The 15,924-nt window shown below is 35.8% G+C and overlaps 1 protein-coding gene across 3 annotated transcripts in view; it reads left to right on the forward strand.

Annotated features, from left to right (window-relative positions):
- FCHO2 (FCH and mu domain containing endocytic adaptor 2) overlaps nt 1-15,924 on the forward strand; it is a 134,873-nt gene that overhangs the window by 66,006 nt on the left and 52,943 nt on the right. For all 3 annotated transcript variants that reach the window (XM_017959631.3, XM_017959630.2, XM_031666216.1), the window contains 3 exons: nt 7,386-7,430; nt 9,855-9,927; nt 13,909-13,933. In XM_017959631.3, coding sequence (XP_017815120.1) covers nt 7,386-7,430; nt 9,855-9,927; nt 13,909-13,933 — 143 coding nt within the window. The remainder of the gene's footprint in view (nt 1-7,385; nt 7,431-9,854; nt 9,928-13,908; nt 13,934-15,924) is intronic.

Genomic DNA, 15,924 nt, shown 5'->3' on the forward strand with positions numbered 1-15,924 from the left:
GACACCAATTTTATTTTTAGTCAGTTATCTATTGAAAGCTATAACCTGTCAGTTTATGTTTTCAGTTCTTTTATGTAAGTCAAACTGAGAGCATTACAAATTTTTTTCTTCCTCATTATGATCATGTTATATTATTTATTATATATACTGATACTTTTTGTCATTGCCTTTTTGTTTTGCTTTTTTTTGAGACAGAGTCTCATTCTGTTACCCAGTCTGGAGTGCAGTGGCATGATCTCAGTCTCACTGAAACCTCCATCTCCCAGGTTCAAGCAATTCTCATGTCTCAGCCTCTCGAGCAGCTGGGCTTACAGGCGTGCATCACCATGCCTGGCTAATTTTTGTATTTTTAGTAGAGACATGGTTTCACCATGTTGGCTAGGCTGTTCTCGAACTCTTGGCCTGAAGCAGTCCACCCAAAGTGGTGCCTCAGCCTCCCAAAGTGCTGGGATTACAAGCGTGAACCACTGCACTTGGCCTGTCATTGTTTTTATTTTAGCGTAGTAATGCTTGGTTCCTCTGGAATTTGAGTCACTGTAAGAGGATGCTTTGAATATTAAGGCACCTGTGGTCTGAAAGGATCATGAATAAACAGGTGTTTTCTAATTCTGGATGTCTTTTTATATTCCAGTGACATTGCCTTTGTAACCCTAACTACTCTCAGGTAATTCAGTTGCTAAAAGAGAGTAAAATCCATATTTTCAATGTTTTCTATTTTACAGTCATTTTGGTAATTTTTCTTTATGTATTTATAATTCATAAAAGTTTAGCAGGTTTCCATTTGTGTGTATATATATATATATAGTGACTATTTTCTCCCAGTCTGTGACTTCTTTCACTCAGCAAAATTACTTTGAGATTCATCCATGAATGTTCATGGCAGTTTTATTTGTAGTAGCTCCAAACTGCAAACAACCCAAATGTCCATTAACAGATGAACAGATAAACAAATTGTAGTATGTCCATGCAGTGAAGTACTACTCTGCAATAAAAATTAATAAACTACTGAGTGAAGGAAGCCAGATCAAAATAAGAATACATATTATATGATTCCTTTTTTTTTTTTTTTTTGAGACGGAGTCTCGCTCTGTCACCCAGGCTGGAGTACAGTGGCGCGATCTTGGTTCACTGCAACCTCCACCTCCCAGGTTCAAGTGATTCTCCTGCCTCAGCCTCCCAAGCAGCTGGGACTACAGGTGTGCACCACTATGCCCAGCTAATTTTTGTATTTTTAGTGGAGATGGGGTTTCACCATGTTGGCCAGGCTGGTCTTGAACTCCTGACCTCGTGATCCACCCACCTCGGCCTCCCAAAGTGCTGGGATTACAGGCGTGAGCCACCGTGCCCGGCCCATATTATATGATTCTATTTATATAACGTTCTAGAAAATGTACACTAATTTATAGTGACAGAAAGCAGATCAGTGATAGCCTTGGGAAGGATGGAATGGGTTACAGAGGAGCATGAGGTGATAACTATATATGTTATCTTATTTGTGGTAGTAGACTCACAAATGTTACACATGTCAAAATTCATTAAACTGTACAATTTAAATAGATGTAGTTTATCTTGTTAATTATACCTCAGCAAATCTGTTTAACGAGGAATTGGAAAGAATCATTTTAAGGGTTTTGGCATGAGTAACTGAAAGGATATAGTTCCAACTAACATGGGCAAGGTTTATAGATGTAAGTGCTATAATTAAAAGTAGAAACAAGGGTTTTATCAGGATCATTGAAGATGAAAACATGACTCAACCTTGTGAGTGTGGGGACAGTGTCAAAATTTGGATGTAAGAGGAGATTATATTTCAGTACTAAGATTCTGTGTTTGGAGAACTAGGTAATTTTGGAATGTTTCGCAGTGACTGAAATCTGTGGTTAAAAACCTGTTTCTTTAAGACTGTAGTTTCTAAATTTTCCTCATAGTTTTCAAGCCTTGGGTACTGTATTCGTCCATTCTAGTGTCGCTATAAAGAAATAAATACCTGCGGGTAGGTCATTTTTAAAGAAAAGATATTTAACTTGGCGCATGGTTCTGCAGGCTTTATAGGAAGCATGGTGCTGGCATCTGCTTCTGGTGAGACCTTAGGAAACTTAGAATCATAGTGGAAGGCAACAGAGAGCCAGCATGTCACATGGCAATATTGGGAACATGAGAGAGAGGGTGGGGAGGTACCAGACGCTCTTAAACAACCAGATCTTGTGTGAAGTAACTGAGCGAGAACTCACTTATTACCAAGGGGATGATGCTAAGCCGTTCATGAAAGATCCTCCTGTATGATCCGGTCATCTCCCATTAGGCCCCACCTCGCACGTGGGAATCACATTTCCACGTGTTATTTGGAGGGTACAGACATCCAAACCATATCAGGTACATACAAGAATTATTTTTGGAGATTTTTTTCTTTGCATTTTTGTTTTTTTATGTACAGAAATTGATTTTTCTTTCTTTTTTTTCTTTTTTTTTTTTTGAGACAGTCTTGCTCTGTCACCCAAGCTGGAGTGCAGTGACATGATCTTGGCTTACTGCAACCTCCACCTCCTGGGTTCAAGTGATTCTCCTGCCTCAGACTCCCAAATAGCTGGGATTACAGGAGCCCACCACCACTCCCAGCTAATTTTTGTATTTTTAGTAGAGACGAGGTTTCACCATGTTGGCCAGGCTGGCGTTGGACTCCAGACCTCAGGTGATTCACCTGCCTCGGCCTTTCACAGTGCTCGGATTACAGGTGTGAGCCACCGTGCCCAGCCAAGAAATTGATTTCATTGGTCCAGGGTGGGTACCACTATAGTTTAAAACTCCTCAGCTGATTGTAACTTGCAGCCATTGTTGAGAACCTATAGCATTACACTACATGAACGCTTGTTATAAATGGAGAATCTCAAATCCTATCCCAGTCCTGCTGAATCAGATTCTGTATTTTGATAAGACCCCAAGATGCTTTGGGCTTTGTATGCACAGTATAATTGAAGAAGCACTGTCTAGACTAATTAAATATCTGGCAGTGGCCACAGAGTCTACTAGGACTGTATTTCTCGAAATGTGATTCCAGGGCCAGCGGCATCACCTGGGAATTTGTTAAAAATGCAAATATTTGAGCTTCACCCTAGACCTTCTGAATAGAACACTGTGGGAGTGAAGCCCAGTAGTCTGTGGTTTAACAAGTTCTCCAGGTGATTTTCATACATAATATAGTTTAGAAGCATTGCACCAGGAGTCTCTCATGAGGTTTGGAACCACTGAATTGAGGAAATTGATTCAGCAAGTCCTTTGTTAAAACACATACTCCTGAAGTGAAGTGTCATTGATGTCTGCAACTTTCAAATGGTTTAGCAAAAGGGAAAAATTGTATAAGGCTATGGAGAGACAGAAAGCAGATGCTATGTTTGTTATTTACCTTTTATAGATGATACAACCTAGGTTCAAAAAGAGTAGTTCAAAAAGAGTATCAAAATTAGAATTTGAGCCTGTGTACCCTGTGCATATCACCACAAGCTGGAGTGTGATTCTCTTTTTTGTGTTAGCTTGCCTGGCCCATCATCCCAGGCATCTGGGAATATGACTGTGTTGCATTCCACAGGCCCAGGAGCAAGCTTGAAAATGTAGTCATTGATTTCCATTGTTATGAGTCACACCTCTCTCCTTGCTCATGCGCACACATGCACACACCCCTTCATTATCGTCATTCCTTTTATTAAACTTTTAGTGTATGTCTGAGAGTGTTTGTTTGTGTTTAGTTCTGATTAGAAGCAGAAATAAGCTTGATTTGAATAGCCCAGACTTACTATTTGAATTTTGAGAGCAGTTTTTAGCTAGATAATATTAAAAACTTGTCCTGTTGATGGCCTGAGATTTAGGATTGATTCCGAAACAACAGGGTTTATTAATTAAATATTCCATATATTTTATACTCTTCTCAGTCCCCAGAACATTTGTGGTGATCAAAGATTACCGTTAAGTAAGTTGTTTTTTTCTTGTAACATCTTTTCAAAGTTTTAGGCCAAATTAGATTTGAATGGATTCTTTAGGTTGATGGCTTTTTTTAATAGCATTTATTTATTCCTACCTGATGAGTAAAGCATCGTATTTAAGAATTGTTTTGCTTTGAATCATTGACCTCTTAGAGTTGTTCTTCTGTTTTGTGAGTTTAATTGAACTCATAGTGGTGTTTTAAAATAATGTGTAAAAGAGCATCAGGAGACAGAGCCAAAATGGGTTTATTTGCTTTTATACAAACTAAATTGCCCTTGTGACCCAACATAAAATCTAAGTGCTAAGAGCAGTTATTTATTTTGACAAAAGAATTAATTGAGTCTAAAACAGTTGAAATTCCAGTTGTAGCAAACTATTCATTAAGACTCTCACTCTGGCTTTAGTACTGTCAAAAAAAATAACCTGTCTTATGATTAAATAGCAGAATGATGGGCAGTGGACTGCATTTGAAGGAGATGCTGAATAAACTTTCCACTTGTGAAGCAGTTCAGAAGTGACATGCTACAAGGGGGGTTAGAATGTGCATTGATATCCAGCTGAGTTGTCAACTGGCACTGAGCCAGGCACGCAAAGCCTTGCCATGTGAAGCAGCATGTGGAGCATATGCCATTTGTAAAAGAAAATCTTGTTCATGCATGATGTAATGGTTTTTTTGTTGAAGGTTGTATTTAGTTTTATTATGACAGAAATCATTATTTCTATCTGTAATAGAAGAGTTTATGTGGATGGTACTCAATTTCAAATTTTAATATATATTTTTTGATTTGAAGTGATTTGGCATCTTATATTTCAAAATGTTTTTTCTTTTTTTGGGGGGGGCATTTTTCTATTTCAAATGGATTTTAAGAGGCTGTTTAGAAAAGATAAGAGAAATCAAGATATGTTTACTATAGGAAAAGAGTTTTGTGAGAACAAAAAGGAGAATTTTGTTTAAAGGGACTGATTAGTTGAGGGATATCTTTACTATTTTCACATATATGAAGTTATCCAAAGATTTTACAAATCTTTTTTTTCTGTATGTACCATATTTGCTAAGATGATGATGTAAAAGTCCTTCTAGATAATATATATTTAGTATTTGTAAACGAGGCAATTTGGCATTGGTGTTTTGTTTTTATTGTAGTTACTTTTTTCTACTCTCTAGAGTAAGTGTGTAGCTTAAGCATTAGAGATTCTGTAAATAGTTAATGGGTAGAAATTATGTGGATGTGTAGCTGTAGGAGAATTTTTGACTAACCACATGCCTGGTTGCCTTTTTTTGGTAAACCCTTTCTCGTCTCAACAGATGATTATATTTTCTCCAGCTTTATTAGTACTTGGAAAAGCCAATAATATATAATAAGCTGTTGGTAATTTAGGTAGAGATTTATTATTCATAATTTTTATACTAAATGAAAAGTTGCTGATTTGCACATCTTAATTTCTTTACCTTTATTGATTTTTCAGCCTGCCCTCATCTCATTGTAAATTGTTATGATAGGCCTCTAAGGGATTCTAAGAACAAGCTCGGTACCCTTTTATTAAATGATTTCTCAGCTTCCAGATTTGCAGAATGGGTTTGAATAAAGTCCTTAAATTTTTAATTGGGTCATTTTCTGACTCTTTAAGGCTTTTTTGGATAGAAGTGATAAACATTTTTTTTAGTCTTAGTTTATATTTAGAAGAATGTACTAGTAAGGAACATACTAATAATTGATTAGGACCTTGTTTATCAACTCACTTTTATGACAGTTTTATTCTGCTTATTAGTAAATGTTAATCTATTTTATTTGAATGGAAACTAGAACCACACAGAAATAAATCTTAGATTTAGGGGGAGGGAGAGGGACATTAAGCCAGTATTTTTAGATCCCCCTACTCGTAGAGAGATCTTCTTGTTAATCAGTGGCTTTCTTTTGTAATGGAATGATCAATAATAATGCTGATCATGAATTTCTACATAGGTAAGCTTCGCATCTCAGAGGAACCAGTAACAAAATTCTCTATCATCTACTCTCTATTTCAAGCTCTATTTTAAAATTTCTTCATATAGCAAGTTATACAAATTACCATTAATAAATTAAAAATTATTTCACAAAAAAATGCTAGACTTTCATGAATTTATATATAAAAAGGACTAAATGACAGCTTAGTGGGAGATAATTTTTTAGTCTCATATTTAGCTTTTGGGATATTTCATTAGGAGAGTAATTCATGTTTTGCTACTTTCTCTACTCCCAAATAATTTGATATTTCACATATATGAAGTATGCCGTATTTTATGGCTTTTAAAGCTAGTCTGAGCAGTCAATCATTTCAGGGCTGTTTTAATTGTTTTCTAATGATTTCCACTTTATCATCCTCCTCTTCTACAGTCTATCTCTCATAGCAGTGCTAAATTAATGTTCCTTGAAGATCACTTTGTGGGTGGATGTGTATGATCTTACATGAAAACTCTTGCTGGCTGGGTGAAGTGACTCATGCCTGTAATGCCAGCACTTTGGGAGGCCGAGGCGGGCGGATCATGAGGTCAGGATATCGAGACCATCCTGGCTAACACGGTGAAACCCCGTCTCTACTAAAAATACAAAAAATCAGCCGGGCGTGGTGGTGGGTGCCTGTAGTCCCAGCTACTCAGGAGGCTGAGGCAGGAGAATGGTGTGAACCCGGGAGGCAGAGCTTGCAGTGAGCCGAGATCGCGCCACTGTACTCTAGCCAGGGCGACAGAGTGAGACTCCGTCTCAAAAAAAAAAAAAAAAAGAAAACTCTTCCTATTTCCTGTAAGCTGTAGTTCACATTCCTTGACCTGCTATACACTTAGAGAGATCTGGATTATAATCCCAAGGTCACCACTTAATTAGTCTGTAATTAGTTCATTTATTCATTCAATAAATATTTACTTATTTACCCAACTTATTATTTACCTGGCATTTTTTAAGTATTGAAGATACAGTGACGAACAGGACAGATGAGGTCCTAAGCTTATGTTCTAGTAGTATTTACTATCTTGGTAGCCCTGTTCTTCCCATGAACACCACCGAGGATTCAGCAACCACCTTTACCACGCTTGTTTTCTCTCATTAATAGTACTGCCAGCTCCTTGAAAGCAGAAACCGCATATTCTTGTGTCTCTAATTCTGTGGCATAATGTATAATGGGTTTTCAGTAAATTATTGTGATCATAATGGGCTAGTCTCAGTTGTTTTTCACTGTTAGAATTATTTGATTTTTAAAATGTATTACTGATATTTGAATTAACTATTAGATAACAACTAGAACCATTTCAGAACAATTAAAAAGATGTGTTGTCAATTAAAAGTAGAATAAAAAATTTAAAATGTAAAAAAAAAGTATTAAAGTTTACCTGATAGTTTTTTTCTACTAGAAGTTTTTCAATTTTTTTTTTCCAGGCCTCATTGAATTTGAAGAATGTGACACTGCTAGTGCAGTTGAAGGTAAGTTGATTAGTTATAATACGTTAATGCACATGGCAGCTAGCTAGCATCTTATCTTCTGTTCATTGAACAAATAAGGAGGGACTGCTATCCCTAGGTGTCAGCGTATCTATGTAATAGAGTGCTGTAAAAATCTGAAATTAGTTTAAGGCCTGCAGGTGCTACTTATTGCTTAATAAATAACAGATTTTCCCAAAAGAATATTAGTGTGTTAGATTATATATTTTTAAAGATTAAGTATAACATGCATTTGTTTTTAAATATACATTGAAATAGTTTTCTTCATTGACATCCATGTTTAAGCCTTCTAATGTCATGAATATGAAATTCATCACTGTAATGTGTAGTGCTAATTGTACAGTGGATAACATTTCATTAATGTTAATATTACCATCATTTGGCTGGGCACAGTGGCTCCTGCTTGTAATCTCAGCACTTTGGGAGGCTGAGGCAGGAGGATTACTTGAGTCCAGGAGTTCGAGACCAGCTGGGAATCATGCTGAGACCCATCTCTATAAAAAAAACTTAAAATTAGTAGGTGTGCTGGTGTGCACCTGTAGTCCCAGCTACTGGGAAGGCTGAGGTAGAAGGATTGCTGGAGTCTGGGAGGAGAAGCCTGTGGTGAGCCATGATTGTACCACTGCACTCCAGCCTGGGCAACAGAGTAAGACCCTGTCTCAAAAACAACAACAAAAACCCTTCTTGAATTTCCTCATCTGTAAGATGAGGGGCTAGCTTAAACCTAAGGTCTCTACTGCTCTCTTCTTTTTTTATTTTTTGGGAGACAGGGTCTCGTTTTGTTTCCCAGGCTGGAGTACAGTGGCGTGATCTCTGCCCACTGCAGCCTTGACCTCCCAGGTCCAAGCGATCCTACCACCTCAGCCCCCAAATTAGCTGGGACTACAGGTGTGTGCCACCATGCCCAGCTAACTTCTGTATTTTTTTTTAGAGAAAGGGTTTCACCATGTTGGCTAGACTAGTCTTGAACTCCAGAGCTCAAGCGATCCATCCACCTTAGCCTCCAAAGTGCTAGGATTACAGGCGTGAGCCACTGCACCCGGCCTCTACTGCTCAATTCTCAAAGAGTCAACACCTAAGTTTTAAGTGCTGAATTCTTTTTTTTTGAGACAGGGTCTCGCTCCATCACCCAGGCTGGAGTGCAGTGGCGTGATCTTGGCTGACTACAACCTCTGCCTTCTGGTTCGGATGATTCTTCTGCCTCAGCCTCCCAAGTAGCTGGGATTACAGCTGTGCACCACTGTGCCCGGCTAATTTTTTGTGTATTTTTAGTGGAAACGGGGTTTCACCATGTTGGCCAGGCTGGTGTCAAACTCCTGACCTCAGGTGATCCACCCACCTCGGCCTCCCAAAGTGCTGGGATTGTAGGTGTGACCCACCACGCCAGGCCTTAAGTGCTTAATTCTATCAACAGTTAATAGCGTGACTGGCCTTTAAAAATAATTTGTCAAGAGGATGAAGAGTTGCCTTATTAGGAATATCAAAGATAATTTTTACTCCTCGGTTATGGTAGAATCCATTTATAGCATTGTTTGTATTAGGGACAACATATGGACACAAGAGTGCCATATTGTAAACTTTTCATATTATACTTCTTTTTTCGTTTTTGTTTTTTTCTGTTTCTGTTTTTTTTTTTTTTTTTTTTAAATTTTTGAGGTAGGGTCTCACTCTGTCACTCAGGGTAGTGTGCAGTGGTGTGATCACAGCTCACTGCAGCCTCCATCTCCTGGACTCAAGCAGTCCTCTCACCCTAGCCTCCTGAGTAGCTAGGACCACAGGCACGCACCACCACACCCAGCTATTTTTTTGTATTTTTTTGTAGAGACAGGGTTTCACCATGTTGCCTAGGCTGGTCTCGAACTCCTGAGTTCAAGTGATCTGTCTGCCTTGGCCTTCCAAAGTGCTGGGAATACAGGCATGCATCACTGCACCTGGCCCCATATTATAGTTCTAATGGGTCTGCTGTGTCATCCTTTTATCTAAAACAATACATTTATATTTTGTGACCCTCTAAAAAGCAAACGTGATTTGACCTTTATAACATGATTTGACGTTTATAACAAAATTTAGTATAATGAGTAATGTACTTTCATTGAAGTTTTAAGATATCTCCATATGCTTATTATGTGTAAGATGACATGTAAGGTAGGCTTAGGAAAAGAAAAGAAAATTTTATCTATCAAGTAAATGTTCTAGGATCTTTTGATGAATAATAGATTGTGTTTTATTTACATAAGAAAAGTCTAACTAATAGGGTTGAGTGGTTGATAATTTTATTTCTGTCATCCACATTTATCATCAGCAGTTACGAGCAAGTTACGTGTGAAGATGCAAGATGTATTCCTAAACTTAATATGTTTATCAGGAACAGTTATGTTTCTGTAACAATATATATTTATTTTAAAGGTATAAAACCAAGGAAAAGAAAGACCTTTGCTTTGCCAGGAATCATCAAAAAGGAAAAAGATGCAGAATCTGTGTAAGTATTTTAAATATTGTCAAAATCCTTTTTATTTTTATAAGTGATTAAGAATAAGACTGTTTTGCATTTGGAAAGAAAAAAGTATTGTGGAAATAACTCAAAAGTATATGTGTAAGGTGTGAAAAACAAGCTTTTCTAAATATTAATAAATGCATTTGCCAGTTCCTCTGGTTTTAGATCAAAGTATTAACTTGTTAATTATTTAAAAAATTTAAGACATTATAGACAAAAGCTTTAATGTCCAGAAATGGAAATTTTTGAAATATCCTCATTTTTATAAAATGATAAATGCATATTTTAAAAAATTAAAAGTGCAAAGAAAACAAAAAATTCATCAAAGTCTTAATGCCTAAGAGAAAATCTCTGGTCAACTATTTGATGAAAATCCTTCTAGACAATTCTAAGTGTATAGGCACATAGTGATACATATACATACATTGATGGAAAATGTTAAATAGGGGAGAGAAAAGCCCTAATATTTTACTGTTTATACTAGGTCATCATTTTTAGATGGAATATTTGGTCCACTTATAAGTCTGATTTACCTTCTTTTTTTTTTTTTTTTTTTTTTTTTTGAGATGGAGTTTCACTCTTGTTGCCCAGGCTGGAGTGCAGTGGCGCAGTCTCGGCTCACTGCAACCTCTGCCTCCCAGGTTCAAGCGATTCTCCTCCTGCCTCAGCCTCCCAAGTAGCTGAGATTACAGCGCCTACCACATCTGGCTAATTTTTTGTATTTTTAGTAGAGACAGGATTTTACCATATTGGCCAGGCTGGTCGCGAACTCCTGACCTCAGGTGAAGCACCCGCCTCAGCCTTCCAAAGTGCTGGGATTACAGGCCTGAGCCACCGTGCCCGACTTGATTTACGTTCTTTTAAAAATAAAAAATTAATATACAAAGAATATGTAATAAATATGTAAGAAATTGAGTTAGATTAGCTAACCAAAGTTTTTGTTTGTTTGTTTGTTTTCTACTTTGGCTACACATTAGAACTACCTGGGAAATTAAAGTAAATATACCTAAGCTAGGTCCTACCTCAGACCAATTAAATCAGATTCTCTCGGCATGAAACCTCAACATAATTTTTGCTCTTTTTTAAGCAGCCCCTTTGATTTCTAATGTATACCTGGGGTTAAGAATCATTGAGCTATGATTATTCAGAGACAAACTAGAATTAAAGAAATCTTTCTTTCCATGATTATTCAGTCCATTTAGATAGAAGAGACACTGATCAAAAGTCATGAGTGATTTGTTGACCCACCAACACTGACTGAAAATTAGTTTAAAGACCGCACTTCCCTAGCATAATCAATGGAATTCTCATGAGATTTAATATTTGATGGGCACTCATATTTTTAACATAAGAGAACAGTTTGTGCTTTGAGTATTCTTGCTTTCTACCTAGTTATATTTCTATTTGAGTTTCTTAGAATTTCTTTCACTTTAAATGGCTGTCTCTTCCCCTCTCCCAAGTAGTATTTGGTTAACAAATCAAGACCAATTGCAAAGTGATTTATATCTATAGTTATCAAATCTTCTTCAGATGTCTTTCTTGAGCATTTATGAAGGGGATTTTTTTAAGGGGGTGAAACTTAATCTATTTTTATAATATTAGCAATACATATTGAAATCTGATCAGTTGATTAGTAAGTTTTTAAAATATATCTAGTTCATCTGTTAGTGGCTGTATTGTAAAGAATCATGGCCTTAAATTATTTTTATAATGTGTGGGTTTCATTACTGTTCATGTAGGGAGCTTATAGTATTTTTTAACCAGGTTTTTAAAAACAGTTTTCCTTATCAATAATTTCCCAATATGATATTAAGCCACTTAGGGTGGTTTTTTGGTTTTGTTTTTTAACCAATGGCAATACTAGAGCAGAAAGCCAGTGCTTAAACCACTGCACCATCATCACCTTCTTTCAAACTTCTTGGCAGGAAAAATGTTAGAATTCACTTTGCCTGAAATGCCAGAGGCTCTTGAAATGCCTCTTCATAGCCAGAAGGCTTTTGAGATGCTAGTAATTATGGGAGACAGACCCTTTTCAGAGCTTCCTCTTCCTGGAGCTTCTTCTGCAGGTCTCATATAGCCCACTGTGAAGGCAAACAGATAAGTACTTTACCCCAGTGACTGGAGTGTTTTGGCTTAAAGCCAGAGAGTAAACTCTTTGGAACTTTTAACACTTCCTTTTATGTGCAAACTGCATCTTTTTTTAAAAAAAGAAGAAAGTAGAAATGTTCTAACATCTTTATTAATTTGATTCTCTAGGATTGGATTATTATTATTATGCCTTTTCTGGAACATTTCTTCAGAGTATGCATAAGTTTAAAGTATAGTGTTTCTCATCTACCAGTAAGGAAGCTGTATTTCAAAATGTGCAATTTAAGATGACTTTTAAGTGGGTAGAAAGTCACCTGGGGGGGCCAGGCGCAGTGGCTCACGCCTGTAAACCCAACATTTTGGGAGGCCGAGGAGGGTGGATTACTTGAGGTCAGGAGTTCAAGACTGGCCTGGCCAACATTGTGAAACCCCATCTCTACTAAAAATACAAAAATTAGCCAGGTATGGTGGTACACACCTGTAATCCCAGCTACTTGGGAGGCTGAGGCTGGAGAATTGCTTGAACCTGGGAGGCGGAGGTTGCAGTGAGCCGACATGGCGCCACTAAACTCCATCTAGCCTGGGTGACAGAGTAAAACTCTGTGTTAGAGAAAAAATGAAAAAAAAAAAAAAAAAAAAGAAGAAAGAAAGTCACTTTTCGCATTTACCCTGTCTCTTTGGTACTTCATTTTGGATTAAGAGCAATGTCATCTTCCTCCTTTTTAATTTTTTCAGTCTGTTTTATCCTATATTCCTTTAAGAAAATTCTTCAATTTTGTAGATTCTTCTGGCATTTGCTTAGTATTTGGATAAATGGCGTTTATCTGTTTGTATAAGATTTTGACACACGTTGCGTATCCTTTGAAATGCTTGAGACTAGAAGTGTTTTGGATTTCAGATTTTTTTGGATTTTGAAGTATTTGCAGAATACATCCAGTTGAGCATTCCTAAACCAAAAATCCCAAAGCCAGAATGTTCCAGTGAACATTTTGTTTGAGCATCTTGTTAGTGCTCAAAAAGTCTCAGATTTTGGAGCACTTTGGATTTCAGATTTTTGGATTAGGGATGCTCAGCCTGCATTGTGTGCGTTAACTGTCATTAGTTAAAGGTCCAAAAGCCTTTTACATCTGTGCTCTTAAGTTTTGTTTGTGAATTTATGTTAGAGTGCATACATGGAAATACTTCTATCCAACCTCATTTTTTATGACCTCACTGTCCTTAGTTGTACATATTTAGGTCTTCTTTATGTTTTAGTTTTACATTTTAAATAATACTTTTCACTAGTGTATTTGCAAATTCAATGCTTGTTTATCAGTTAAATGATAGAATTTCAGTTCTCAACTACATATTACATTACATAAGAAAGTTATCCAACTGGAAGTCTACTCAGTATATTTGGAAAAAACTAGTTTTGACTTTTTTGTATACTAAGTTATGGAAAGTACTTCAAATGAAACTGAAGTGTTTAAAAATTGTATTTTTTTCCAGTAGTTTTAGGTTTTCAGACTACTTGCCACTTAATAATGACTTTTTTTTTTAAAGTCGATGATGTGTGAGTATACTTATGGAAAAGAATTACTTTTGAAAATAGGTTTTAGAATACTTATAAGCCCTTAAAGCATAATGTAAGCTGATAGAAAAAAGGAATACTTGTAAGCTGTTTGTTTTTTATTTTGTCAGTTGGTATGGGTATAAGAATGCCTTTTTTGAATTTTAAAATGATTTGGTATGTTTTAATCTTCGTGGTTTGATTTCTCTAAATATTTTCTGTAGAGTTTAAATAAAAGCTATGTTTAAGTACCAAAGTAAAGACTTTAAACAAGCATAATTAGCAGACAATTCTAATTATTGAATATTTCTGATATTTTGTTTTAATAGTGAATGCCCTGATGCAGATTCACTGGTAAGTAGATTTAACTTCGATATAAACAATTTAAATTAGTTATTTTCATTAGGACAAACCTAACGTATTTGAGTTGAGTTGTTACCAGTCTTTCAAAGAAAAATACCATCATATTGTAAATTCACTATTAAAATTATTTTACAGATGTATTTTTGGATTTACATTGCCAGATGCTTTCCTATTAAATAGAAAGTATTTCTAACCACCTTTGAAAAGTGGGACATTTCACTTTTAAAATTGGAGTGGTGCCATATCATACTGCTTTTTCTTGGGAAACATGCCAGAAATCAAATCTGTATACTTTATTTTAAAATATGGTGTTCTTACTAATGTATTCTTAGATCTATTAAAATACAACATTGTGCATGCATTTGAGTTTCATTTGAGAGCTTGTCATTTTAGAAATAACAGCAACAAGAACCATGGTCAGTACTTTTCTGTGCTTTTTGTTTTATTTTAAAGAAGGGTTGCTTATATTTCTTGATTAAATGTATTTCTTTATGTGTAATTAAAGAAGACATCAAATGGAGCTCCCTGTGGTTACAGTGAGAGAGTAGATTTACCAAATGTTGTTAAGTAATGTATAGATGGGCATATTTTTCAAACTGTTCATTAGATACCGTTCATGTTGATAAGTATAGGAGTTTCAAACAATCTCTGTCCTTTGCTTATTGTTCCTGCCTGCATAACTATTGTTTCCTTTGATCCAAAAACATTTTGATCTTTTACAGCATCATAGTGTACCAAAATAACTAAAAATATTTTGTGAAACACTGTATTTTATATTACTTAACTAAGATAAATTAGTATTTTGTTTTATATTTTGGCTTTAAAATACAATTATGATTTGTTAACAAATTTATATGAAAAATAAGAAATAGACTTATAATGAGTTATGGGGTTAAAATCATCAGTGTATTTTTGGAGTTACAACATTTACCTTACCACTTGGTTACTTTGTTTGATACCCTTGGTTAACTAATTAATGAAAAGCAGCAGATGTGTTTGGCGATAACTTTAGTACTCATTTTATTTCTGCATTATTTTTATGCATTTTATTTCTGAATTATTTGTAGCATTAAAATGATGATTGGAAAATTAAATACAACTTTAATACTTCATGTTTTAGTTTATATATATTCCCTTTAAATAAAACATTTTAAATTCAGTAACTAATTAATACTATTTTATAATGATAATATTATCCAGTTTTGAACTTTACTTAGTACTTATCCAGAATACAAAAGAGAATACAGAATTCTAATACTGGATAAGAAGCAATTGATAAATTTGACTGTGTAGAAATGAAAAATATATAAAACTAGAAAAAATACTTTATAAAAGGATTTGAATCATCAGAGACAAACTGGCAGAGCATCTTTGCAAGACATGTGACAGGGGCTAATTGCTTTCATTTATAAAGTTTATATGCAAATCAATACAAAAAGTAAGTGGGTACCTAGTAGGAAAAGGGCATAGGATAAAAATGCTCAATTTTCATAAAAAGAAATAAAAGTGATAACCGTAATAAATATTGCTCAAAATAGTGGTGTTCTTCTGGTGCAAATTAGAATGAATTTACTATAGTGTCTAATCATATTGGGAAATTTTTTAATTTAATTTTTTGTTTTTTAAATTAGAAACAAAGTCTCACTCTGTTGCTCAGGCTTGAGTGCAGTTGTGTGATCATAGCTCACTGTAACCTTGAACTCCTGGGCTCAAGCGATATTCTTGCCTCAGCTTCCCATGTGGCTGGGACTGTAGGCACATGTCACCATGCCCAACTAATTTCTTAAACTTTTTTTTTTGGTAGAGTTGGGGATGTGTTGCCCAGACTGGTCTTGAACTCCTGGCTTCAAGCCATTTTCCTACTTTGGTCTGCCAAAGTGCTGGGATTACAGGTGTGGACCACTGCTCCTGGCCAGCAAAGGTTTTGATACGCTCATACTGTTGGTAGGAATGTAAATTGACACTGTCCGTCTTGTGGATAG

This window comes from Papio anubis, chromosome 5 (genome assembly GCF_008728515.1).
Source record: "Papio anubis isolate 15944 chromosome 5, Panubis1.0, whole genome shotgun sequence".
NCBI lineage: Eukaryota > Metazoa > Chordata > Mammalia > Primates > Cercopithecidae > Papio > Papio anubis.